General features: G+C 34.7%; 1 protein-coding gene across 7 annotated transcripts in view; it reads right to left on the reverse strand.

The window, feature by feature from the left end:
- JMJD1C (jumonji domain containing 1C) overlaps positions 1-27188 on the reverse strand; it is a 272649-nt gene that overhangs the window by 77042 nt on the left and 168419 nt on the right. For 5 of the 7 annotated variants that reach the window (XM_011230261.3, XM_011230260.3, XM_034662580.1 and 2 more), the window contains exon 3: positions 9702-9815. In XM_011230261.3, coding sequence (XP_011228563.2) covers positions 9702-9815 — 114 coding nt within the window. Of the gene's footprint in view, positions 1-9701; positions 9816-13579; positions 14180-27188 lie in introns of those variants that run through there. The other 2 variants (XM_034662581.1, XM_034662582.1) reach the window with 2 other exon arrangements.

Consider the following 27188-nt stretch of genomic DNA (forward strand, 5'->3'; position numbering starts at 1 on the left):
ATCTCTACAGCCAACATGGGGTTTGCACTCATGACCCCGAAGAGTCACATGCTCTACTCACTGAGTCAGCCAGATGCCCTAAGCACTCCATTACTTTTCACTTTTAACCTTGAGTAAATCTAGGATTCAGGATACCTGTGTGTACAACAAAGAAAACTAGGCAGCTGAGAAAACAAGGAGTGCAAAATGTCTTAATCTATTTGGATTCTCTGCCTATGGAACAAATTGAGTCTGAAAATGATGTGCAGATTTGGAATACAGCTAGATGCCAGTGTTTGCCAACGTCTAGGGAAATTGTGCAGGCAATAAAATTGAGAAAAAATTTAATTTTATATTTAGGAAAGATGTCAACTCTATGAAAATTAACAAAGTACCAAACAAAGAATGATGCTAGCTTCCATAGCTGTATGAACCTAGATGCCAAGTCACAACTTCCTTAAACTTCACTTTCTTTGCCTATAAAAATGGCTATCATACATTGTCTCTCCCTTCCTCATATTTCTTCCATCTTCCCCTTTCAGACTTTCATTCTTCTACACTCTCTATCTCTACTTTTACAAATAAACACAAATATTAGATCTAAAAGTTCTTGTAAAGGGGGGGCAGGTGGGCAAATCGACAATGACGCACAAGAGTCACATGGAAAGTAGTATTATGAGAAGCAAAACCTATGAGTAAGCAGAAGAAACCTGTGTACAGAAAGGACACTGAAGAGGGGAAGAAGGAATATGTGACTTGAGTTCCTGACTTTCTAGTTCCTACTTCCATTCCAAATAAGGTTCAGCTGTACTTTTCTGCTACAGCTATCTCTGACACTGCCTGTTGTATCTTTGTAATAACCCCGCTCCTTTTTTATTTAAGCTAGTTTAAGTGGGTTTTTATTTTGCTACCTATGCATTTGTAAGTTAGACTTCTCACACTTGTGTTAATTAAATAAATTAAGATATGTCCCCTGAAAACATTACACAAAATTAAGATAATAGTCTGTTTTACTCATAAGGGTAACATGAAGATTTACTAAAATAATGCACATGGAAATATTCTGAAAATTGTCAAACTTCACAAATATAAAATGGTAACACATTAAGAAATAAAAATTTTAATTTTGAGACTAATATGGCTATGTTTTAGTAAGAACTTATAATTGGGTGAGAAGAATAAATAATATCAGGGGGCGCCTGGGTGGCTCAGTTGTTAAGCGTCTGCCTTCGGCTCAGGGCGTGATACCAGAGTCCTGGGATCAAGCCCCACATCGGGCTCCCTACTCCACTGGGAAGCCTGCTTCTTCCTCTCCCACCCCCCCTGCTTGCGTTCCCTCTCTCACTGGCTATCTCTCTCTCTGTCAAATAAATATAAAAGTTTTAAAAAATAAAAAGAATAAATAATATCAACCTATTCTGATTGGCAAAAAGAAATCAGAAAATCTTTCTCAATGGTAACTAGAGATGGCTTAAATCTTTTGAATCTGATGTCTACAAGCATAATTTCACATACTTTAAATTCATAACAGCAGTCACAAAAAATTACAAAGAGACTGGCAGATTTTTCAGCATATGATCATAGCAGATTTGGGACCAAGAGAGAATTATTGCAGACTGTGACTTATAAATGTTTTTAATCTGAATATTGCAGAACAGCTCATACTTGGGCCAAATTTCAGTCAAAATAACATGTTCCTGGACTCCATGGATACATTTTCAACACACCAAGTTTTGCAACCAATTTTTACAAATGAAGAACTCCCTTTTTAATACCAGGAGATACACATTTGGGTAAATCAACACACCTGATTTGTAGGATGTTAATAAGCACATTTTATAACTATTTTTGAAATTACGGTGATACAAAAATCAGGTAGGTGGGATATAAAAAAAAACTTAAACAATGTAGCACAACACTACTAAATATTAAAACATTATATACCAACTTTAAATTTTAAAAAAGTCTACTTAAATAAGGAAGTACGATGACTGTTTTAACTACTGGTTCCCCTTTTCTTGTAGTCCATCCTACTTTCTAGGCTTCAGCTTGGCTCCACTATTGCAAGCTGTCACTTTTGACTAGAAATGGAATAAAGCCAAGCACTACACTATAGCAGTTTCCTGCTCTGGCCTCATCTCCTAGACCACCCCCAGGCCAATGCCTGCCCACAGATGCTGATCCTACCACGCCAATGATCCACCAACAGTCAGTTCACAGCTATGGCTATGATCCCGTATTTTTTAACACTCTTGGCAGAGTGTATATTCCACAATCTCACAGTTCTCATTTTCACTGACTTTATGGCAACAAGGCACCTCTAAATTTCAATCAAATGATAATATGAATGCAAAATGAAATGGAAAAATAAGATGCATAAAAAACTCAGGGACTAATTGAAAATGTGCTCAACTTCTGTCAAAATATAATTCAGAAACAGATATTGAAAAATAGAGCTCTCTCGGTAAGTACTATTAATACAAACAATTCTGTTATTATAAACCTGTATAATTTTCATTTGCATCTGGCACTGCCTGACTCATTAGTTCTCTCTTTTGAGATAAACCTAGAGTTAGGTCAAATGTCTCTTATCTCTGAGATTAAAATAATTAGTCAGGGATTAACTTGTTAGGTTAATGTTGGTCAGAAATGGTTGTTTTTCCACCTTGAACAAGTACACAGAAATATCAGTGTTGAGAAGCAAGTTCAAAGGCATATAGCCCACCTCTTATTCCATGCTTAGAGGACTTCCAAAACATAGTACTATATCCACATGGCCTCTCACCAGATCCAAATAAAGAAAAACAATTCAGTAACTTGCTGAATAACTTATGCTTTTTAAGATAAAAATAACTATCAGCAGGGGCACCTGAATGGCTCAGTCCTTAAGCAGCTGCCTTCAGCTCAGGTCATGATACCACGGTCTTGGGATCAAACCCCACATCGGGCTCTGTGCTCCTCTGGGAGCCTGCCTCTCCCTCTCCCATTCCCCCTGCTTGTGTTCCCTCTCTAGCTGGCTGTCTCCCTTTCTGTCAAATAAATAAATAAAATCTTAAAAAAAAAAAAACAAAAAAAAAACTATCAGCAGCAAATGGAAACTTTGACTTTCCCTGTGGAAAAAAGGTAGGTCTTTTGGTCTTTTGGAGGGCAGTATCGCACGAGAGGGTTCTGGATCTTTTCTAATACCATTTTCTCATAAAATAATAATTTAAGAAGTCACCAATTGAATCTTACCTAAATAAACTTCCTTGAAGGGGTGGGTGGGGGAGGAGGGAGCGTTGACCATGGCATGTATAGACAACGAAAAAATTTATCTAGAATCAGCTGTAGAAAAAAATGGTAAGAGTTCCAGAGACAGGGGCGCCTGGGTGGCACAGCGGTTAAGCGTCTGCCTTCGGCTCAGGGCGTGATCCCGGCGTTCTGGGATCGAGTCCCACATCAGGCTCTTCTGCTATGAGCCTGCTTCTTCCTCTCCCACTCCCCCTGCTGTGTTCCCTCTCTCTCTGGCTGTCTCTATCTCTGTCGAATGAATAAATAAATAAAATCTTTAAAAAAAAAAAAAAAAAAGAGTTCCAGAGACAACAAATAAGACAGATTCTTCAAAGTAAGAAGTGCAGATGGTGGAAGACAAATATCCAATGGTTATGCATGATAGGAAGAGAAAGAAGTTTCAAATATCTACCAAAAAGGTTTAAGATACCATTTAGAAAAAGAGAAAGTCAGAACCTGTCTAAAGAGGTACCTTCTACTGAGCAGTTCGTAGGTAGTTACAGCTCTTCAATATAGCATTTCATTTAATCTTCCTAACAACTCTGACGTAGACAACACCTTTATCTTACACATGAGGAAATTATTTAGAATGCTTGAGACTTTCCCAATGTCACATAGCAAACAGCATGGATTTGATATCATCTCTGCATGAATTGACTTCAAAACTCATGTTCTTAACCATTATGCTATACTGACTCTCTAGAACAAGAGTTTAGCGAAAACCCAATCAATTAGCTGCTTCTCATGTATATAATAATCAGATGCCACTGCTATGTAGAAAAATTTACTGTCTTGCTTCAAAGTTCCAATGATTCATTTGGCCTACAAGATAAAAAATTCACTTAATAACTGTACTTAGCAATCCTTTTCCTCTTTTATCTGACCCCATAATATTTATGTAGTATGATGTCTACTATTCAAACTCTCTTCTCTAGCTGATATTCTCCTATTTCCTAATATACCTCTGTTCCTCACTGATCATGCTGTTCCTCCTCCCAAATGTCTGACCTTACTCTTTCATTTTCATCTCCATTTAAATGAATCCCATTCAAGTTCTACCTCCTTCATGAGACTTTAACCATTTCAATCTCTGCTGATTTCTTCTTTCTTTGTATTTCTAGTCTTTATATGGATTTTGGCTCCTTAAATCAAGTCTATTTTTAAATGTAAGTTCTTGTTCTGAATTATAAAGTCCTTGGGAAAAAATAAGTATTATGACTTAGTATATTAATTTTTTAAACCATTAAGCACCTAGCAGGATGCTGTGCATAGGGAAACCACAGAATTTAAATAACATTAAATGAATGAAGTCAGTTGGGATGTTTCCAAGCTCAGACATTAAAAAATTTTAAGCGTTAAGTCAAAGGGAAGTAGAGTCTAAGCATAAAATTTCCATTTGAAGACTCCCTTCTGGGGAAGAATCAAGTGAGTCAACAGTTAGTGGAACACAAATTAAGAGATCCAGCCTCTCTTTCTGCTCTGGGCCTGTTTCTCCCTCACTTAACCACACTGCAAAAGCTGTCATTCTTGAGGGTTGAGGGTGTAGGTGTGTTCCACTCCCATATCCTAAAAGGCATGATTCCAGTGTTTCTTATAAATTCCTATAAAAAAAAGTCTCTTAATAGAAAATTCAGTTATCATTTAAAAAAATCTAATTTCTTTCTTTAAAACAACAACAGTTTGTTCGGCAATATCTGGAAGTCAATTTATTTTTTCTTTTAGTCAATTAAATTAATGGGAAACAGTAATTTGACACCAGGAAGAGAACAATCTGAAAGGAATTCTGGGACAGAAACATTTACATAACTATACTAATAAATCCTCCACCAAGTCAAAATCCCATTTCCTCTACAGGAATGTTAGTCTTAAAATGATATATCTACACCAAATTAAAGTGAAAATAAAGAAAAGTTTAAAAAATAAGTTTTTTTCTCTACCTACCAAAGCAATACTAACTAACATGAAGTTCTGTCTACTTCCTTCTGTAAACTATTAGTAGCACCACCACAGTACCCTGGGGAATAAATCTGCTTGTAAATGAATGACTACCAACAAGATTTTTAAACTTTTGTCAGTGGCTCATTTATGTCAAATATTTAATTCAACAAAATATAACATCTGACTAGTAACAACCAAACCAGTAATTAATTGTTCACCTTGGCTGAGTGGGGACTAAATTTCACCTCACACGCATTATCTCATCCTGGTTGTGAAGCAATTCCAAAGTCCACAGGACAATAACAAAAATTTAGAGGGAAAAAATACAGGTCTCTGCTACACTCCGCTCCCAAACTACTGGTAATTTATCCTAGGCAATCATTTGAGCTATTTTTAGTAAACCAGATGTGTTGAGCAACAACTACCTTAGGGATATTCTGAAACCATAGCCAATAAATTTATATCATCAATGACGTAAAACCTGTGGGTCAAAATGGACTGAAACAGGGAAAAAACTTTCTCACCGAGGAATATAGAAATGATAAATACACAAGATTTGATAAAGTCCAGACACATTCATTCACTAAATATTTTAAGACTCTTCTCTGTTCAAGTCTTTAAGCAATTTTTAGTCCAGGTACTAAGAAAATACTCAGGTTTGCTCCACCTGTTCCCTTTTCCTTCAATCAGGAATTCAGAGCACAGGAGTACTATATCTAATATTTAGTAAAGCAGTTCAATGTCTATATTCTATGATGACAGAAACTGTAGAATTAATAGTCTTATTTCTAAATTTGTATCACTTCATTATAACCCAGAACTTAAAAAAAGGATCATTCCTTCAGGTCTAGGATGATTCTACCTTATGGTAGGGAATATATCTCAAGACTACAATTAATTGAAATATACAGTAAGATAGACATAAGGCGTAAGTTTGAACAAGCACATTCTGCTTCAAATCTCTAATGGTTTTTTAAACTAGTGCCCTTTGCATTATCCCTTTACTACATTTAAAAACAAAGAGAATTGTGATCTCGAAAAAATACTGGACTAACAAGCCAGACCAACCCAGATTTGTTGGTATGAGTCATGTACAATTTTCAGGTAAGAAATAATCTCTTCTATATCCTCTATGAAGCAACCAACCTGAAAACTGCAGGTGTGCACATGGCCAGAAGCCAAAATTCAGAACAAGATGATTTCAAAATCATGCTGAAAGTTCAATGTTCATATTTCATTATCAAACTGTTTTTTATATTAACTTGATCAAAACTTCAAGTTTTAATGAAAAGTTTTTAAAATATTTCTCTAATCATCCTCCAAAGAAAAGAAACAATACCACAAAAATCATAATAATTAAGAAAACTCCAAACTATAAAAAGCCATCTTTCAGAATCAATAATTTGGGTTTTTTTCCCTCTTTCTTCCCAGTCAGTTGAAAGACATAGTAGAATCTGCAGAGTTCCCTCCTACTTCCTCTCTTGTCCCTTCCCCCTCTACTTCAAAGAAAGTTAACTGCAGCCAGGCATGATCAGGAAATCTAAAAGGAGGAAGAAGAAACTCATTTGTGTGCATAAGGAAGGAAAAAACAGAATTAACAATACCATGCTGCTTCACTGACCTAATTAATATACATCGATTATATTTTCTATAAGATGTCGGTTTGTTTTTTCTCCTCATTCAACTTTCTTTCCAAAATGCTGAAAACTGTAACAATGATGATTATACCCCAATTTCCCAACTACATGCCACCTAAAAAAGTGACCAGATCAAGTTTAATACATGGAATTTGATGGTCAATGCACTGAAATTGGAGGTAAGTGTAGGATTCAAACCAGTGACCTAAAAGTGAAATGATCTGTATTAATCCTGAGTTAACAGTTTCCTAACCATTACCTTAACAATGTAATACTATTTGGATATATTAAAAAATAGGGCTGTACAACTTTATTAAGGAAATTAAAGGGAGTATACTACTACAGAACTGCTGAGAACCAAGGAGAGAGATGGTAGGTGGGAATTCCCACCACAAAAACATTTTCTTAGATTCATAGCAAAGCATTTGTGTGAATTTTTAAAAGCTATGTGTACCCATCACTCTATACACAAAGGCCATTTCTAAAGAAGGCTTTCCCCCATCACACCTAAGAAATCTACAAAAGATAATTAACATCTAGAATCAGAAGAAATTGCCTCATGAAATTTAAAGTGAGAAAAAACAGGGAGAGCATTTAAAAAATGTGTTTAATTTTCCCCAAATTCCCTTTGACTTACATAGGGTTACCCTAAAGTTGAGATATGTCAAGACACTATTTACAAAATCTATGCCAGTAACAGCTGCCATGTTTAAGATGCCAAGGAATTTAATGTACTGTTTGGACAAGTGGTTAGAGAAAAGCATTCTGGGATAAAGCCACTCTAATTACATGAACTCTAAAATTGTTTCCTTTATCAAGAATGTAGCTGTATTTCACAAACTCATTTAAATAAATAAATCTGAAAAACCAGACTGAGCCATCTTAGGTCTCTGGAGTACATTTTCATTCAAAATGTTACAATAGGTGTCTATCATTTACATACTAGAGAAAATATCCTTATATATTTTTAACCTGATTAATAAGAAACTAAATATATTAAAATACATATTAAAAAGCTCTGTTGTAAACCATCTATTACTTTTAAAACTTCTAAGAAATTCTAAAAGTAAGGTATGCTGGATCCCTAAATCAAGTGCTGTTAGTGTAATTCCTTCTGATTTTCTAGAACTGAGAGATCACATTTGTGAAAGCCAAGTAGTTAAAATGTCAAGAGAATCACTTCACCTTTAGAAGACAGAATATTTTTCAGGCCAGAGATCAACCTGCCTATACTAACTGAGCAATACAAATGGCTTACTAACAAAGACAATCATACAATTCACCAAATCAAATAAGACTTTAGCTCTTATGCCTTTATTTTTTAAATAAAATGACAAAACTATAAGAATCTAAAAGCTTAAAATGTAAAACAAAACAAAACACCCTATAAAATGTTAGCACATTCTTTCAATCATTGTAATTTTAATAAACATGTTGTGGAGTTTTAGGCCACCTGGCAAAAGAGTTTATTTTTAAAAGTAATTTCTACATAATGATTTCACTTCTCTAAATCAAATCCAAGCTGAAACTTCCAGAGTGCTACTAATCAGCAACCACAAAATTAAAACATTAAGGACTGGAAGGTTCCTCTGATTTTACCTAGACTCACCCAGTCTAATTCCCAGTAAAAAAGACTGTTAGAAATGAAACAAATTATAAGGCCTATAGTAAGCTAAATGGCATTCACAATTAAAAACAAAACAAAATAAAACCCAAGGGAATAGCTCTAACACCTCCATTATTAAACTAGGACTTGCTATGAATTTTTAGCTATAAATATTGTAAAGAAAGAACAAAAGCTAACAGTACAAAAATCCAGGCCATTTAATGAAATAAGAAAAACAATGTGAAAGGACAAAAGCACATCTATGTAGACTTCAAAGTAACATTTAACTCAGGGAACTATCATCTCATTTTGGTAGCTCTAATAGACGAGGCACATAACTGCTCTAATTCCCTAAGTATTGCAAGTCCACACACAACAAATCATTGCTCATTAACTCAAGCTCTTGTTCTTTCCATGGAAACGATGCTTCTACAAATTATTTTCGGAAAACAGTAACTATTCTGAAATGAAATACGTATACTGACTTTCAGCTCCATTAAAACAAAAAAAAGTCAAACTAGTTCACTCATCCTTTCTTTTAATGTAATTACCATACTATTTTAAACACTTTAGTAAAAAGCGTATAGAAGACATTTATTTCAATCTGAAATCCAAATATACAAAGAAAACAAACTTCTGTGTATTTTTACTTCTACCTTAAAAAATGAACCGATAGAACTTCACTAGAAATTTAAAAACTCATTTAGCCTACTATGTTTGATGAGTTTCTTCACATGATTTAAACCTAAAAACCTACTAGAAAGTATTTTTCCAATTAAATGTATTTGTACTTAAACTGTATCTGGGAACTAAAATTTTAAAAAGTGAACAATTATTGACAATCTAAAGGAAACTTCCCACTTAAAAAGAAAAAGAACTATTACTGTAAGCATAAAGTATAAACACTAATCTCATTTAATTACATTAATTGACCCAATTCTTAACCTTTACAGCTGGAGACAAAGATAATTTATACTAATATCTAACCAGTTATTTCGTAACGATGAACATTATTTATAATGGCAGTTACTTAATTTTGCTCACTTGCGTATTCCCAGTGACAAAATGTTGCCTGGTTCACAGCAAGTTCTCAGTACATAAATCTGCTGATTGGATAAATTACCCATTTATCCTATAATCAAAATTTATCGAATGCACTGGGTTCCTTGAACACCTAGATGTTAGCCTGAACTAAATATTTAAAAGAATATCTGAATGTCAGTGACGTTTAAAGATTAGCTAACTTTTAAAGGCAACCTAAAATTTCTTACCTGGTAGGGTTGAAAGGCACTATCTTCAGTTAAAAAATCCAGTTGTTTATCTACAAGGAATTCTACCGCAGTGATTGAACTGGGTATACTTTTTTCAATCAGGGGTTTGAAAGTCTGGTAAGAGAGAAAAAAAATTCGTAATGGTTATTTTCTGGGTTTTATACTCAAATATGAAGGGTATATTTGAATACAATGTACAAATGTCATTATTATAATGGTTTTAGAATACCATTAATATTTTCATATTATAATCCAAATGTTTTTATCCATACAATATTTTATATTACAAGGAATAAGGTAGATGCATAAGTTGTTTATTTTAAAAAAGAGAATCAAATATACATGTGTATAAAAATTTCTAAGCTAATAAAAGAGAAATTGCTTCTGAAAAAGTCAACTGGGTAGGAGAGCATATTTACCCAACTCTTTTTTAAAAAATTACTAAGTATTAATCTTTATAANTCCCCCCCCGCCCCTGCCCCTGCCCCAAGCACAAATAAAAATCCAGCTGCTTCAGTAAGAGCAGTAAGGGGGAAGGGAACAGGAAAAGAGGGAGGTAAGAAGTATTACACAAAACCCACCTCTCAGTCCAGATCTCTGCTACTTTAAAAATCAAACCAAGAGACAAACCAAAAATGGGAGGTGGGGATCCATGGCCATGATTATTTTAAAGACTCACTCATCTTTTACATAAAGGAGTATACCCATATCTTGAGGTGGGGTGGGAGTGAGGGAGGCAGAAGGGGAAGAGGAAGGAAGGAAACAAAGGTACAACGTATGCAGTTTTTAATTACTGTCACACTTTTGAAGCAGCAGCAGCTTGAATAAAAAGCAAGTGTCACGTTCCTGGTACTTTTCTAAAAACTTAACATATACTGGCTTTACTATAAAAGAATCTAAGTTTGGAAAATGGAATTAACAACCAACTTAGTTTATAAATTACCTAAGTAACAGGGAGAAATCTTTCTTGCTACAAACCAACTTGTGTGACCATTTGGATACAAACCAAAGCTTTTGGCACAGACAGTAAAAATCCCCAGGAGATTCAAAGCCATTGTGCTTCCCCCTTCTCTTACTATGTCTTAAAGAAATCTAACATCTTGGTAATCACAACTAACACGCACTCTGGGGAAAAACTTTTCAAGATCTTTAGTTCAGAGTGGCTCTTAAGGAGTTAATTTCTGTATTTAAGAAATTCCTTTTAAAGCTTTCGATTCATTGAGGAGTCTATAACAGTGCTTTTGAAAAAGCTAAAAACACATGAGAACAGAGAAGCATTTTAAACATCCCTTATTTCTATACTATACCATGAACTTGGAAATAAGATCTTCTTTCCTAAATTAATATAACATGAAAAAATTCTTACATCCCCGCTTCTCGGTATTTATGATTAGAAAATCTAACCACAGTAAGTTCCTCCCTCCCTAGTCCTAAGGCTAACCTTTTAAGTACTACATATGTATCAGGAGTATTCTTATTTGGGTGAGAAATTACATTTTCAACACAGACATTCCCCCATTACTTAGCTATCTCCTGCAACCACTGCCAACTAGAATTTTACATTTGCCAAGACTAAATTCCTAAAATTATTTCATAAAATCCTATTACTTTACCTAACAAGTGACTGAAGTTTTCAAGATCATTTATCTAATTTATACTTTAAAATGTCTACCAGTATGTGATTGACATGACATACGTAATATTTTTCGTATTATATATTTGTTTAGTTTTTAGTAAACTAGAAAGCACTGGCACCTTTTCAAGACTTGATTTAATCCTTGAACTTTATTCAAATGCTGTATTTCTTCTCAAACGGTACCATGTCAGGTCAACTTGTGAAGGTTAACAAAAAGGTCCACAAAAGCTATTATCCAAGTAGCTAAAGGTACAATTCAATTAAGTAGGATTTGAAAAAGAAGTAAACTCCTGTCTGAGTGCCTCTTTCTTACGCAAATAATACAGGTGTTTTGCATTTCCTATGAGACCTAGTCATTTTATAATATGAAAAACGTTCTTATGAAGAAAACCTCTCAGTACTCTGCTTTTTAAGGTAGGTCAGAGTTCTAAGGGTAAATTTTAACAGGCCAACTAATCATAATTTAAATTACTTAGTTTAGTTTCTAGGCTAAAATAAAAAAGAATTTCTCATTTTAAAATAACTAATTGAAAGCCACTGGGAGAATTCAGCTATCAGAAATGTTAAAAGATCAGTTTATAAAAGGCTATTTCTGATACAACAATACTTATAATCATGTGCAAATGGAGGTCAAGAGTATATCATGCTTCTTAAAATAGTAAATAGCACCACAACGTGCAAATTTTAAAATGTGCAATTATATTTAAGCTACAAATATGTTCCCAGCAAGTACTGATACTTTTACACTACTTGTTAAAGAATGTTTCAATATGTATTAAATAAACAACTCTGAAAATGTGTGACTGTTGCTACTTTATGGGAAAATTAAAGACAAACAACATATGAAACCAAGTAGTTAAAACACATATTGATTTTTTAAAGTGGCAAATCAATGATGTAACCATTATTAATATTTGTATCTAAGTCGAAGACATTTCAAAGACCTATTACTAGCTTAAAAATAAAAATATGAATATTTAAATAAAAGTGAATAGATCCTACAGCTTTTATGATGAATCTGCAGTAAATATTTCATGGGTCTAGGTGTACCGGAATGTAAAGAAACTAGACTCATGCATAACTAAGTAATTCAAGACTCTAAAGATATATCATTCTATGAGGAACTTCCACAGCCTAAGGGGAAGCAATGAGCTACCATCTGATGAAAGTCACAGTAGAATATCGCCCTAATCACAAAAAGACTATTATTCCAATGCTGAAAAAAGCCTTTGAAAATCCAAATAAAGATTACTAATTTAAAATCAAATATTCATAATTGAAAAAAAACTTTCTCCATTTTATTAATGGATTAAGAGTTCCTTTAAGGTCCTTTGTCTGACCATACTTTAAAAATAGTCTAAAGCCAAAATAAATAGTTGAGAGCCTGCATTTCTAGTAGGGCCTACACCACGCTATAGGAAGAATGCTTAGAACAACTGTATCCTGTTTGGGGCTCCATGCTGCACCACATTCCATTCACATGAGGAAGAGGAGAACAGATGAGCCCTCCTCAAAAAAACATTTTTAAAATAAATCAGCTACAGCTCTCAAACATAACTCAGCTGCTCAAACAAACCATGTTAAAGCTCACATTTAACATTTAACTGAAAATTCATGGAGTTTATGTCTGCAGTCTGAGTTTCTAACAATCTCCAGTTAACATTTAACAATTCCTTTCTCAAGTTAAAAAAAAAAAATCACGCTCATTAACTACAAAAATCTGATACAAAATTCACTAAAAGAAAACACCGAAGCAGAAAACTAAGCAACATTTTAGAAGTCAAGGTTTAGTCTACAAGAAAAAAAAAAGGAAAGAAAAAGAAAAAAAGACTGGAGTGACTTGAAAGAACAAAGTCCAAATTCCCACCCAAGCAGGTCTATTGAAAAACACGATACTGTTAGAAAACAAGTTGGGGGTGGGGACTGGAATACACCACACAAAAACCCTCACAAAACAAATACCCCCACTTCCCTTAAAACACTATATTCTAAAAACCCTAATCTGAAACATTTCTGCTATAATACTTTAAACAATTAAACTCTAGTTTTTAATCTTCTTAGTGTTATGAAATTACTACACACACAATAATCCTTTCTGAACAAATGAAAATAGTTAAAATTTCTTAAAACTAAGAACACTAAAGCTAGATCAATAAAAGGCAGTGACCTTAATTCCAAAGGCTGAGAAGTAAAACCAAATGTAAATTAAGACAAAAGAAAAAGGAAGCAGAAAAATACAAACCGTACTTTGTTCTTTAGAATTTTAAAGTATCTTTAAATCTCAGAAATCCACGACACAGCTTTAAAGGTCAAGAAGTAGCTGACATTTCCATTTCACTCTTGAGCAGTATTTTTTATCTAGCCCAAATACTTCTTTAGTCTTCAGAAATCACAGGCAAATGGCTCTCAAACCAAGCATTTCTGAGCTCACTTGCAGCGTCGTCATTGTATAGGAAGAAAAGCCAAGACCACAAAACGAAGCAGAGCTGTAACCTAACAAGTCTCCGACGAGCAAATGACGATTTTCTGTCTGCTCTGGCTCAGCCCTGGCAGTGATGAGGATTACAACTCGCTCTTTGTCATCAGCACTGTGGTGTTAACGACTAAGAAATCCTGCAGCTGAAGCACTACTGCATCCTCCGATCTGGGTCAGGATAATTTCTCCCGAGGTCGCTTACATAACCAGTGAGATACTCCAAATAGAGAGAACAGCCATCCATCAGCTAGAGAAAGCCTTTCCCACTGTACTCTGTCTGCGTGGAAACACACTGCAGTAGCTTCCAACAGTGCAGACACCCAAATGAGAAAGACTACTTGGCTTAGGGCACACTGAGAGAAGGGAAGAGGCGGTGCTCTGTAAACTGTAACTAATCCCCCGTCACAGGTGCTGATGGAGTCACTTCCAGCACGAGTCACATTACTGGTGATTACTCATTTGGCTGCGGCCATAGAGACTGGCTCATAATTTTAACAACAGACAAAGACAGACTAGTGGTGAGACTGAGACCTCAAGTTTACTGTCTCTTTCAATAAAGCAAATGCAAATACAAAGTTTTTGCTTTCCAGATTTACCAAGGTGAGAAAGTGCAGAAAACAAATAATATGTAAATATCTCTCAAGTCGGCAAAAATGAAGTATAACTTTAAGCTACTGAAAATACTTTTTGTGTTTTAAAGTCTTTATTTTTAATCATTTGTCCTTAAAAATACACTGATATGAAAAAAAACATTTAAATGCATTTTTGGAGTTAACAGTCCAAATGAAATCAAATGACATAACCACAATGCTGTACTCAAAAGAAAAACTGATGATATTTATTTTGGCAGATTAAAAAAAAATACTCCTGAAACAATCTGATTCTTTAAAAAAAAAAAACAATTTAATCTAGACAATTCAGTTATAAAAAATCTATAGTTTGAAAGCATAAAAAGTATTTTCCTGATGTGTTACCTAACATGCTCATAACTTCTTTCTAGCCTCAAGAGTTGTGCTGCTGTCCAATATGGTGGCCACTAGCCACACATGGGTACAGAGCACCTGAAATGAGATTAGTCTAGATTTAGATATGTGTTGTATGTAATATGCACTGAACATGAAAAAACGTTAGATATCTGTAAGTGTAAGAAACATTCACCTATTTTTAAATGATGTGAATGGTCTTTGATTATAAATATGACCTGATGTAGATATCTCAATTTTAATAAACCTAAAAATTCATGTTTTTTTTAATACCACATACACAACCAATTCACCAAATCGTATTAAGAGAAAAACTTCCAGTCCCCAGCCAATGCCCTGTCTCTCCATACCTATTCCAGATGTATCAGTTTCATTTCACAGAAAACATCAGGTTAACCACTGATAAAGTATTTTCAACTTAATATATGATGGATTGCATCTACAAAAATCTCAATCTTTTTGCTTGTTTTAAGGATGAAAGAGATGGACAATGATTATTCTAAGAATGTTAGTAAGATATATAGATTTAGAACACTGATGGCACTAAAATACAACTTCAGAACAAAAATTTTTTTAAAATAATAGCTCAAGTGAATATTACATCATACACACCATTTCAATCATTCATTCATAATCACTCAGACATGAATGTAAAACATATATGGAAATAAAAGAATTCACAATATCATATAATGTACAACAAAGAAAAAAACAACTGGATCAATATGGCAGGTTTATTCTAACCCCCAAACAACAAAGAAACATCAAATGCTTGATGCAGGCTATTATATTATAAAACAGCACATTTTCAGTACATTCCACATTACATTTCTACAATTTATTGTACATTAGAGAATGAGTTTAATATTTCCCAGGATTCATCTTACAAGCTGACATAAATTCAAGTTTGACTATATGATATACACTGAAAAACAGCTGCCTTTGTTCCTCAAGTACTATCAGTCCCCTACAGAATCAAACAGCAAATAGAACTACACTTAGCTAACAATCCAAATTCCACAATATTTATATATTCGTAGTGACACAGAATGCAGTAATTCTTTAAAAATCAAAATAAGTAATATCAATAAAGAAAAAAACATTCATTTTTATTTCATACTACATCATGGTTGAATTAAAATTCTTCTCCATTATTATCAAGAAATACTATACAGGGGCACCTGGGTGGCTCAGTCAGTTAAGTGTCTGCCTTCAGCTCAGGTCATGATGGTCCTGGGACTGAGTTCCATGGCTGGCTTGTGTGGGAAGCCTGATTCTCCTCCCTCTACCCCTTGTGCTCTCTCTCTCTCTCAAATAAATAAAAATAAAATAAAATAAAATAAATACTATATAGTCAATTCTTAATACAAATAAGCGGAGCACAAAGATGGAACTAGTTGAAAGCTATAAATATCTTTTTAATATTTATTTCATAAATTGAGCTTCCCAAATATTTGTAAAATATTTTTAAATATTTTTTAAAATATATGAATGTGAGCCTGGTCTAGTACTATGGTAAATTTCTAATACAAATATAAAAACAGTGAAATAACAATATACAGAACCCACTTGGTAGCAAGCATAATAAGTTGCTCAGCTTTTACATCAAGTCTCCTTAATTCTCTCTAGTTCTTATAACTCCTTAGGGATGGTAGATACCACCTTTCAGACAGCAAAAAGCACCATTCTGAAAGCAGAATTTTAGTCCTTTAGATCGGTTGTTCTTACGGCTTATAACTTAATGGATTAAGGAAGCAAGTTGAATAGTTACTGTTAATTTCTCTTTTCTTTCCCTTTTTCTTTTTCTTTCCTTTTTTTTTTTGTGGCGGGGGGGTGTTGGGTGAGGATAGGGGGTTTAAAAGTCTTTTCTGGCAGCTAAACCAGCCTAGAGGAAGAGGAAACTACTCCAGTTACTGCCCAGAAATACACATCTCTGACTTCCTTCCTTTTTAGTTGGTTTCTAGGTTACAAGCTGAATAAATCAACAGAGGTGAGAAAGTAAACAGAGGCTAAAAGGAAAGCAACACGGTATGGCTAGCTAAAGAAAATCTGTTTCTTCCAATAATGTAAGAACCTTGCGTATGCAATGAAGAGTTAAAATAAATGAGCACTTTGGTTCCATTTATCATGGGCCATGAAAGAAATAAATTCCCCATCTTTAAAGATATAGAAACCAAAAGAAACAAGTGGATTTCTCCAAGTATACAGATTTTACAAAAAAAAATTAGGTTCAATGGCCTAGCACTATAAATATTTTGTAGACATAAAGTTAAGAAAAGATGAAAAGTAGTTCACAGGATTTCAATGTGATATGGCCCTATGTGAGGCTAACTAGATTCAGGAAAATATTTTCTCAATATGCCCTATTGTCCTGTAATCCAAGAAAATATCAAATCAAACACGTAACTACTGTAGTGTGGCAATGTCCAAAGGATTAACTTCTTCACAATAATGAATCTATGCAAAACGTCTAGGGACTGCAAAGATTGTGTAGCACTGTTTTCTGCTTTCAGTAGGCTATGAGTTCTACAAGGATTTCCAGATGACATGGGCCTAATCTTGTGGATTTTTAAAACTTTCTTCCCTCCTTCAAGCTTGCAGCACATTCATTCTACCAACAAGTGTGGGATGTCTTTTATGTACCAAGCACTATGCTTCGCCTGGGGATACAATGGTGAGGAAAAGACAACCAAATTCCTACCCTAGCATACATTCTACACTTTCAGTAGGAAACAGATAATCCAATTATCACAGAAATAAAAAATTACACCTTGTTAAGAACTCAACCAATAACTGGAGAATTAGTGTTCTTTTCCCTCCTTTCTTCACTATATCTTTGATATCATACCCAGTCATCAAAGGGGAGTGCAACAGAATGTGTCCATTTTTTAAACCTTGCAGATTTTAATGACATATAGCTGAGCTAAGAAAAATCACTACTAAGAATACTTACCATAAAAACACTCTATGCAAATAGACTATATATTTTTCAATAAGCATGTGGCTGAATTCAGTTTTCTTTTCTTTTCTTTTTTTTTTTTTTTTAAGATTTTATTTATTTGACAGAGATAGAGACAGCCAGTGAGAGGGAACACAAGCAGGGGGAGTGGGAGAGGAAAGAAGCAGGCTCATAGCGGAGGAGCCTGATGTGGGGCTCGATCCTGTAACGCCGGGATCACGCCCTGAGCCGAAGGCTGACGCTCAACCGCTATGCCACCCAGGCCCCCTGAATTCAGTTTTCTTTGTTTTATTTTTTTCCTTCTAGGCTTTCAGAATACTAATAAGGCACATACTCTATTCTAGAGTAGTTCTGAGTTTGTCATCTCTATGTCTTCTCTTTCAGAATCTTCCTGGTTAGATAGACTTCTTTCCTCCCAGTATTATGAGGTTCCATTTACTCTTCTGTCACTGAAACTTTGTAGGTGTGTGCCATTAAGATAACCAATTTTTCTTTCTATGAATAAATAATTCCAAACCATAATTTTATGCCTGTATTTTATACCATTATTAGGACATTATCAAATTTATATCCTGTCACCACATAAAGCCACATAAAGGACTAGAATTAAATGCTTAATCTTTCCTAAGTTATTTACACTTCTTTCAAAACCACTGTAAGTACTATCACTACTTACTTTAGGTATAGATATCTCAAAATTCATTAATAAGGTGATAGTGCTTTATAATTTACTTTGTTTCCCTTGCTCATGTAATATTCTGAATACCTGATATTTTCCTTTAAAACTCTGTCAATAATGAAAACGTAATTTTTCTATAAATTATTCTATAGCTTTAATCTGACCTCAATAAAAATAACAGTAAGATTTCAGAACTAGAAAAATCAATTTTATGGGGGTGGTTGCGTGGCTCGGTTGGTTAAGCATTTGCCTTCAGCTCAGGTCATGTTCCCAGGGTCCTGGGATGGAGCCCCACATCAGGCTCCCTGCTTGGTAGGGAGTCTGCTTCTTCCTCTCACTTTCTCTCTCCTTCTGTGTGCTCTCTCTTCCAAATAAGTAATTTAAAAAAAAAAAAAAAGAAAGAAAAGAAAAATCAGTTTTATGGAAAAGCAAATAAGGAAAGTTCTAAAAAGATAGAAAAAGAAAAAAAAATCAATGATAAGGAACTAGCCCTAACAGATAACTACATTTCAGTGCTCCAATTAATACAACAGTGTGAAACTGGAGCATGAATCAACAGTCATCAGTGGATAGTTTAGATAAACTCCCTAAATAACATCAGATAAGTATGAGTATTTAGTGTAAGATAAAGGTGGATTTTCCTATCACAGGGGGGGAAAAAGAGATGAGAAAAAAACGAATAATTTTTTTAAAAAGGAAAATGGAACTTTAGAGAGTAGTAATCTAATTTTTACAGATGAAGAAATTGATACTCAAAGAGAATAAGTGATTGAATTTTCTTGTCCAAAACCTTGTTTATAGAAGCCCTGGGACTAGAACCTGGATTTCCTAACTCATAGCTGAATGATTTTTACATTCTAGGATGGTGTTAAAGAACTGTATCGTTTTCATGCTTGTTGCATGAGGTGGCAAAGAGCAAAGTGTTTTGCCATCTGCTGAATAAAACTTTAAACTTTGAACATAAAATGGAGGAAAATGAAACCAGTTTAGAACAAACTACAAAATCATATACCTGAGGAAAAAAGGGTAAAACATAATAATTTATATATTTTTAATATACTTTACTAACACTTATGTCACCTTTCAGAAAGAAGAACTAAGCAGCATTAGGAAAAAAAGCAATTCAATATGAAAGGGTTTTTAAAACTGTGTTCATAAAAAGAACACTTGGGAAGATGATAAACCATTAATGGTTAAAAAGAAAAGGAAAGTTTAACTCCTATTTTGTTATTATTATTTCTGTCAAGGAAAGTATTTTTAACATGGCAAGTGTAAACTAGATTAAAAATAAACCATAAAGGATAGTAGAGGATCTTTTTTTAGAAACCAAATTAGTTTTCCTTATAAATAACACAATTAGAGATAATCTGGAAAACAAAAGAAATGGGTAAAAAGGATCCCCTAGTTTTAACAATTTACTCAGCAGTTCCTAAGTAACAGGACTTGGGGCGCCTGAGTGGCTCAGTCAGTTAAGCGTCTGGCTTCTTTCTCCCTTTGGCTCAGGTCATGACCTCAAGGTCCTGGGATCCAGCCTCGCAGCAGGCTTCCTACTCGGCGGGGAGTCTGCTTCTCCCTCTCTCGCTGTCCTCCCCCCAGCCTCGCTTGTGGTCTCTGTCTCAAATAAATAAATAAAATCTTAAAAAAAAAAAAAAAGATAAGAAATTGGACTTTTAGCCCCTTTTTCTTCCACAAGTGTATTTGTTACCAAGTTTCAAGATACAATTTAAAATGAGCAGCTTAGGGGCGCCTGGGTGGCACAGCGGTTAAGCGTCTGCCTTCGGCTCAGGGCATGATCCCGGCGTTATGGGATCGAGCCCCACATCAGGCTCCTCTGCTATGAGCCTGCTTCTTCCTCTCCCACTCCCCCTGCTTGTGTTCCCTCTCTCACTGGCTGTCTCTATCTCTGTCGAATAAATAAATAAAATCTTAAAAAAATAAATAAATAAAATGAGCAGCTTATAAATTATATCTTGAAACTCATTTTATTATATTGCCATTATTTTAAATATCTACCTAATAAAAACTTAATCAAGTAAATGAGCACTGAATTTTATTATGCATTTTCTTAGTGTTGGATATTTAGACCTCTTTCACTGCTCTATTATTACAAAAAAAACCAGGAACATCGTCATGCTTTCACTAACTAAAAACCCAAGTTTAGATGGGTTCAAATAAATTACATGTTAGCATATTAACTTGATAGATATAAACTTAGAGCTATTATTGATAGTCTTTGAAAAAACAAATCAAGGCATTATCAAGATATTACAGACAGACATCTACTGAAATTTATAAAGGAGGAAAGGGGCAATTCAGAAACAAATTGCATGCTAGTAAACTTGAACTCCAGCAAAACTCCAAGATGGATAATTAGAATCATCAAAAAAAAAAAAAAAAACACCAAATACACAGTGATTACTAAGAGCCAAATATGCTCATTGAGAGTAGTTTGTCTTTTGATAAAAACAAAGGTTACTTTCATGAAGACAACCTGCAATAGGAAAGTCAATGAAATATGTGTTGGATGACAGTTTTTGATGTATCGGAAACTGATTAAAGAAATGCTAAATAACAGTACTGTTTTTAACCTATACATTTAACTTGTACCTGTACTGTTTCTAAGTTTCATCTTTTGTCTTATACACTATCACATGAAGGCTATCTTTATTTGCAAATTAATAAATGACAGAACGATTCAAAAAAGAGAGGCAGTAGTCCCTTGAGATCCTGCACTGGTCATACTATCTCTGAATATCTTGTTCAATTTGAGGAATCATAATATGAGCAACAATTACAAACTGAGATGTGTCAAAGACATTTAAAAATCATGGATTATTAGGATCATTTAAAGAAATGGAGAATGTCTTGCCTGGAGAAGAGGAGAAGGACAAATAATGATTTATAATTAAAGTGTTAGATAATTTGGAAAGGAAGGACCTTATAAGTAAAATTTCAAAGGCCAATTCTAGCTCAGCACAAAGAATTTAAAAATTTCTAATAATTAAACATTATCATACCAAAGCTGATTTACTCATAAAGTAGTGAGATTCCAATTACTAGAAGCAATTATGAAAAATCTGGATGAACACCTGACAAGTCTGTCATTAAAGGATCCCATTTCTGGCTTTGGCAAGGAGTGATTTATAAAAAATTAAAGATTCTTTCAAATTCTAAGAATCTAATACTGTCTTCTTTAAGTCATTTACTTAATTTTTATGAGCAAAGTTAAGATGAGGAAGATTAAATCAAACTTATCATAAACACTGCTTCTACTTTTGCATATATGAAAGCATTAAAGGAATCCTGCTGAATGTTCATGTATTATTCAGATAAGGTGGCAGAATTAAAAGTAAAAAGTAACTTCTCCCATATCAGAATAAATTAAGTTAACCAAGGTTTGTACCATTGGGCAGAAATAAAACTACATGGAGACAGAAGTGATATGGGATTTCTGTAGTCCACAGATCCTTTATCTCTTACGATAAAAAAACAGATGTAATTTTGTGGGAATTAGAAATACTACAAAATTAAATCAACCCAACCATAAATGCAAAGCATGTGTTAAAAAGGTTAATAATGAAGATCACAGAAGAAATTCAAAGTTAAGCTAAAAAAAAATCTGTCTTATAGTCTTGAGTCCTGACAAAAATACATACCATCCTCAGAAAGTAAGGTATATAAACTAATGTTTGCATATAATTGATTTCCTGGCCTTTTTTGTTCTAAAACTAATTTAAAAATTGTATTTTCTAATTTTTCTTAATCATTTCATTATCTGTACTTTTGGAAACTTGAATATCTATTTCTTTACTGGTTTTGTTCATTTCCGTCTGGCAAACATCTGTTTCTTGTGCAGCACAAGTTAACAAGGCTCTACAATTATTTCCCCATTACCTCCTTGTTTGTCAAAAACTCTGATGATGTCAGCAACAATCTGGAAGATAAATTTTTCAACTAATAGGGGGATTCACAATTTTCATTAAGCATGATATGGTAATTATTTTACTTATTTAAAAAATTAATGCTTTTTAGGTGGTGATGATCATGTATGCTAAGTATCACTTAGATTCAAAATATGGTTAATATCAAAATTATCCAAGTTTCAACCATATTTCTTTAATTGTTAATTTATGCCAACATTTTGACAGCCATGATAAAATACTGCGATGCAAATTAAAAAAACTAAAATGAGGGGCGCCTGGGTGGCACAGCGGTTAAGCGTCTGCCTTCGGCTCAGGGCGTGATCCTGGTGTTATGGGATCGAGCCCCACATCAGGCTCTTCTGCTATGAGCCTGCTTCTTCCTCTCCCACTCCCCCTGCTTGTGTTCCCTCTCTCGCTGGCTGTCTCTATCTCTGTCGAATAAATAAATAAAATCTTTAAAAAAAAAAAAAAAAAAAAAAAAAAAACTAAAATGAAAGAGAAAACTTTACATAAAGACTTTCGTACTGTTTTCTTTCAATTATCAACAAATTAATGATTCATTTAAAATGAACTTTTCTTCTTCTATGACATGTTGTAATATAACTGAAAGTTGTATTATGTGTTCACTTTGGCAGCACATATTCTAAAATTGGAACAAAAGCTATATTGCAAACAACTACAGAGAGGATGTAATCTCATGTCAATAACCACTAATATTACTTTGATACACTTCCTTTAAACAAAGTCCCTCCCCTCTAAAGCTCTAAGTTTTCTTAATTCAGGTCAGTTCCTGTTTCACTGAGGACTCTTCCTCTGAAGGATGAGGCATCAAAAAATCCCAAAACTAACTGGGAAGAAAATGTTGAGGCCCACTAATAATGCCCAGAAGCCCTGCTTAAGCTTATGTCTGTAGAGAGAAGAAAGTTTCAAAATTAGACTCTTCATGGATAATCAAGATTCCTTCCAGGATCTTAGTTTCCTTCAAAGTTTCAGACAGCCTGGAAGCAATCTGCGCAAATAAACTTCTTTGGGACTCCTGTGGATTTAGTAGTGCTTTATAGCTTTTCAAACAGTTGCTTTTTCCTTGGGGATTTGAAAGTTTCCCTTCACTGATAACCTGACCACCTGGTACAGGAGATTTTTAAAATAGAACAAGGTTTCCTAATTTCAGGATTCCTTAGGATTATATTTCCTGCTTCCCATCACATTTAGGTCAATTTATATTTTAATGTTTTAACTTTGAATTATATTCTACTTGGCCTTGGAGAACATGAGCATACTTTATTTTTATTTTTTTTTTAAGATTTTATTTATTTATTTGAGAGAGACAACTTGTGCATACACTTTAGTAGGGGGAAGGGGCAGAGGGACAAGCAGACTCCCTGCTGAGCGGGGAGCCCAACTCAGGGCTTGATCCCAAGACTCTGAGATCATGACCTGAGCCAAAGTCAGATGCTTAACCCAATGAGCCACCAGGCACCTCAAGCATACTTTAAAAGTTACATTATTTAAAGAAAATAAACAATTTAAGTGGTCATGGAACTATGCAGTTTTCTACTCTCATAGGGAAAAATGCTACATAGAAAAGCAATTGTTTATGAAACCGGTTCATCAATGAATGGGTCAACTAAAAATGCCTGTGTACTTTCCATTGCCACTTCCTTTGCCAGGAAGGAGTTTTCTTTACCATTCTCTTACAGTGGTAAACTAGATGGAGCTTTGTTATGATGTATTATGTTTATTACTATATTAATTGGTTAGAAATTCTGAAAGGTGATCTTTGCTTCCAGAGCTTGATGCTGAAGGCACAGAGTGGTGTTAGCCAAATCCTAGAATAGTGATTCTCAATGGGTAGCCCCCTGTCTGGACAGCATCAGCAATAACAAGCAACTAGTTAAAAACACCCATGATCAGGCTCCACCCCACATTATCCGAATAAGAAATTCCAGAGGTGGGGTCTAGCAATCTGTGTTGTAACAAGTCTCTGAGTAACTCTGAAGCACTGTAAAATTGGAGACCCGTGACTTAAGTGGTTTTTTGTTTTTGTTTTGTTAAATTAGAGAGAGAGAGAGAGAGAAAGGCTGAGGGAAAAGGAGAGAGAGAATCTTAAGCAGGATCTACGCTCAGCATGGAGGCGGGCCTTGATCTCACGACCCTGAGGATCATGACCTGAGCTGAAATCAAGGGTCAGACACTTAACGAATGAGCCACCCAAGCGCCCCAAAGCAAGCATTCTTAAACTTTTTGGAGTCGAGGAACTCCCAGAGTCTGATAAAAGCTATAGCTCCCCCAGAAACATGAAAATACATAATTTTGCATCACAATTTCAGGGGTTTCCAAGATCATCTGGAGAACCTAAGAATATACATTCCTAAGCTTTAACCCTGATGAGCAACTGAACCAAAAACTCTGAGGATGGAGTACTGTACTTGTAAATATTTTTAAAACTTCATTTTTAAATCTTTCCCCTGCTGCCTCAACATCCCCACAAACAAGCTCTAATTATCCTACCCAGGTGACCAGGTGCACCAGGTTGAGAAGGTTGGCCCCTGGCCCACAAGTTTTCTTTCCTGCCCTCCCCTGATGAGGACCTAGTAACGACATTCAAACACACCAATGAAATCCCCTTGCTCTTGTTCTTGTGTACACCAACCTAACATACCAACAAAGGCACAAAACCCACAGGTCTTTGTATTCTCCCCTTGGGTCCACACCTACATGGTTGTATCTACTCCCTTCTGGCACAAAGTGACTTTCTCTCTCTACGACCTAAGAGTATAATAAACTTTGTTTTCCTGTGCCTCTCCTATGGTCTCCTATTGTGGCTGAACCTGACTGAACATCACATAAAAAAACACAGAACAAGCCCAGGAATTCTTAGTTCTAAAATGCTATCCGAGAAATCTGAGGTTCGGCAGTTTTGGGAACCACAAATCGTGGTTGAGAACACCTGTTCTACAGTGACTATATCTCAGGATAGAGTGCCCCAGTCCAGTTCTTAGACTTTCTCTTGATAGATCAGACCAGTCTCCTTGTCACTTTGCTAACTTAACCTCCTACTTTCTCAGGAAGCACAGGATCTTTAAATAGCTTACATTGGAAAGCTGTTCCTTCTCAATGTGGGGATATTTGAGCCATGCAGAGATCAATTTCACTCATCAGGTTTTCAAATTCAAGTAACCTATGGCTAGCAGAGGCTAAATGCTTTCAAATTATGCAGAGAGATAACTATTTAAAGATGCCTTCCCTTCCTAAAAATATCAAGCAGTTAAAGGAGCAGGCTTAGAAAGTGGCAATGTTGCATCCCTAGATTACAAGGAAAGAGAAAACACAGCCCAAACAGTAAACAGTATAACCACAAAGGTAGTTTCCTCTTGATGCTTAAAAAAGATGAGGTTTCCAATCATTGCTGTTCCCTACTTTCTACTCGTTGGAGGAACAAAGAGGAAGTGCCTCAAGAGATGATATGAAGAGCCAGAAGTGTAGTTAATCATTCAACAAAAGATTTCAAAGCTGATTAAAACTGCCTGTGAAGCAAAAAAAAAAAAATTTCCCAGGTCACACGAACTATGAACTCAGAATGACTTGGCTCAAGACTGTGGCCGAAGGAGTTGAAGGCCCAAAATTACACCATAAACGTTACTATCACATATGATCAACTGTAGCTATTTTGGGTGTGGGGTAGGGGTGGAGACTAAAGTTAAGTGTCCTATCCTGACATCTAGAAAGTACACATGAAGTTATAAAAAATAAGGTGCTTATCTTTCAAAAAATACATTCAAAATGTTACTCATTTTGATATAAAAAGCATAAAACATTTACTACTCGTGAATCAAAAACATGCTTTGATAACTACAAGTTCATGGCCATTTATTATACATTACGTAGCGAACATAAGTGAAGTACCTATAATGTGCTACCTACCCACTATGCATGGTATTATACACAGGAAATAAGAATTACAAATATTTTATTTTCCCTGGTACCTATCTAGATAACAAAGGAACTGCTCTTACACAATGAAATTTAATAACAGTAAATGTTAAATCTCTAGTTTTAGGTTCCAAAAAGCTACGATTTCAGTCTGGTGCAACACACACTCCCACCCCATCCCTCACAAGCACACATTAGTATAATATGTGGTAAAACCTGCTTGGCAGCTTTTGATGAAAAAAAGGATTAGGAAGTTTTATTCAGTCTACAAATATTCACTGGAATGTCTACAATGTGTTAAGCATTGTCCCAAGATTTTGGATGATGCAAAGATGAGGCTAAACAGAAACTCATTATAAGGCAAGAATGTACTGTGGTGTGAATGCTAAAAATGCTATTATAGAGTGTTCCAAATATGTTAAGTAACAGTCTCAATATATTGAGATCACTTCACATGAAAATTAAAGGCATCCCATTCAGAAAGACATTCACACTAGAATATAAACAAAAACAGGTGATCTGGATAGTGGAAGTTCTGTCTATAATCAAATCATATTAATACTGGTTAAAGGAATTGGAACTCTTTAGTCTAAGGTCTTTACTATACTTTAATATATAGGAAAAATTTAACATACCATGTTCTACAGCAGAAGCAAGCAAGAAAGAAAAGCAAAAGCCTTCAAGAAGTCCAGAAAGTCCTTGAAATTATTTATAAAAATTTGTGAATATAAGCATTCGCCCCCCCCCCCCAGAAAAAGGATTACTGATAGTTTCTATCAGATTTTCAAAGAAGTCCCTGATCCAACGGATCTAAGAACTGGTGCCTAAAAAATAAACTAGGGCCACTAATGCAAGTTACACATAACCAGATTTTGGTCCAATGTTCGGAAAAGCTTTG

This window comes from Ailuropoda melanoleuca, chromosome 6 (assembly GCF_002007445.2).
Source record: "Ailuropoda melanoleuca isolate Jingjing chromosome 6, ASM200744v2, whole genome shotgun sequence".
In the NCBI taxonomy this organism is placed as follows: Eukaryota; Metazoa; Chordata; class Mammalia; order Carnivora; family Ursidae; genus Ailuropoda; species Ailuropoda melanoleuca.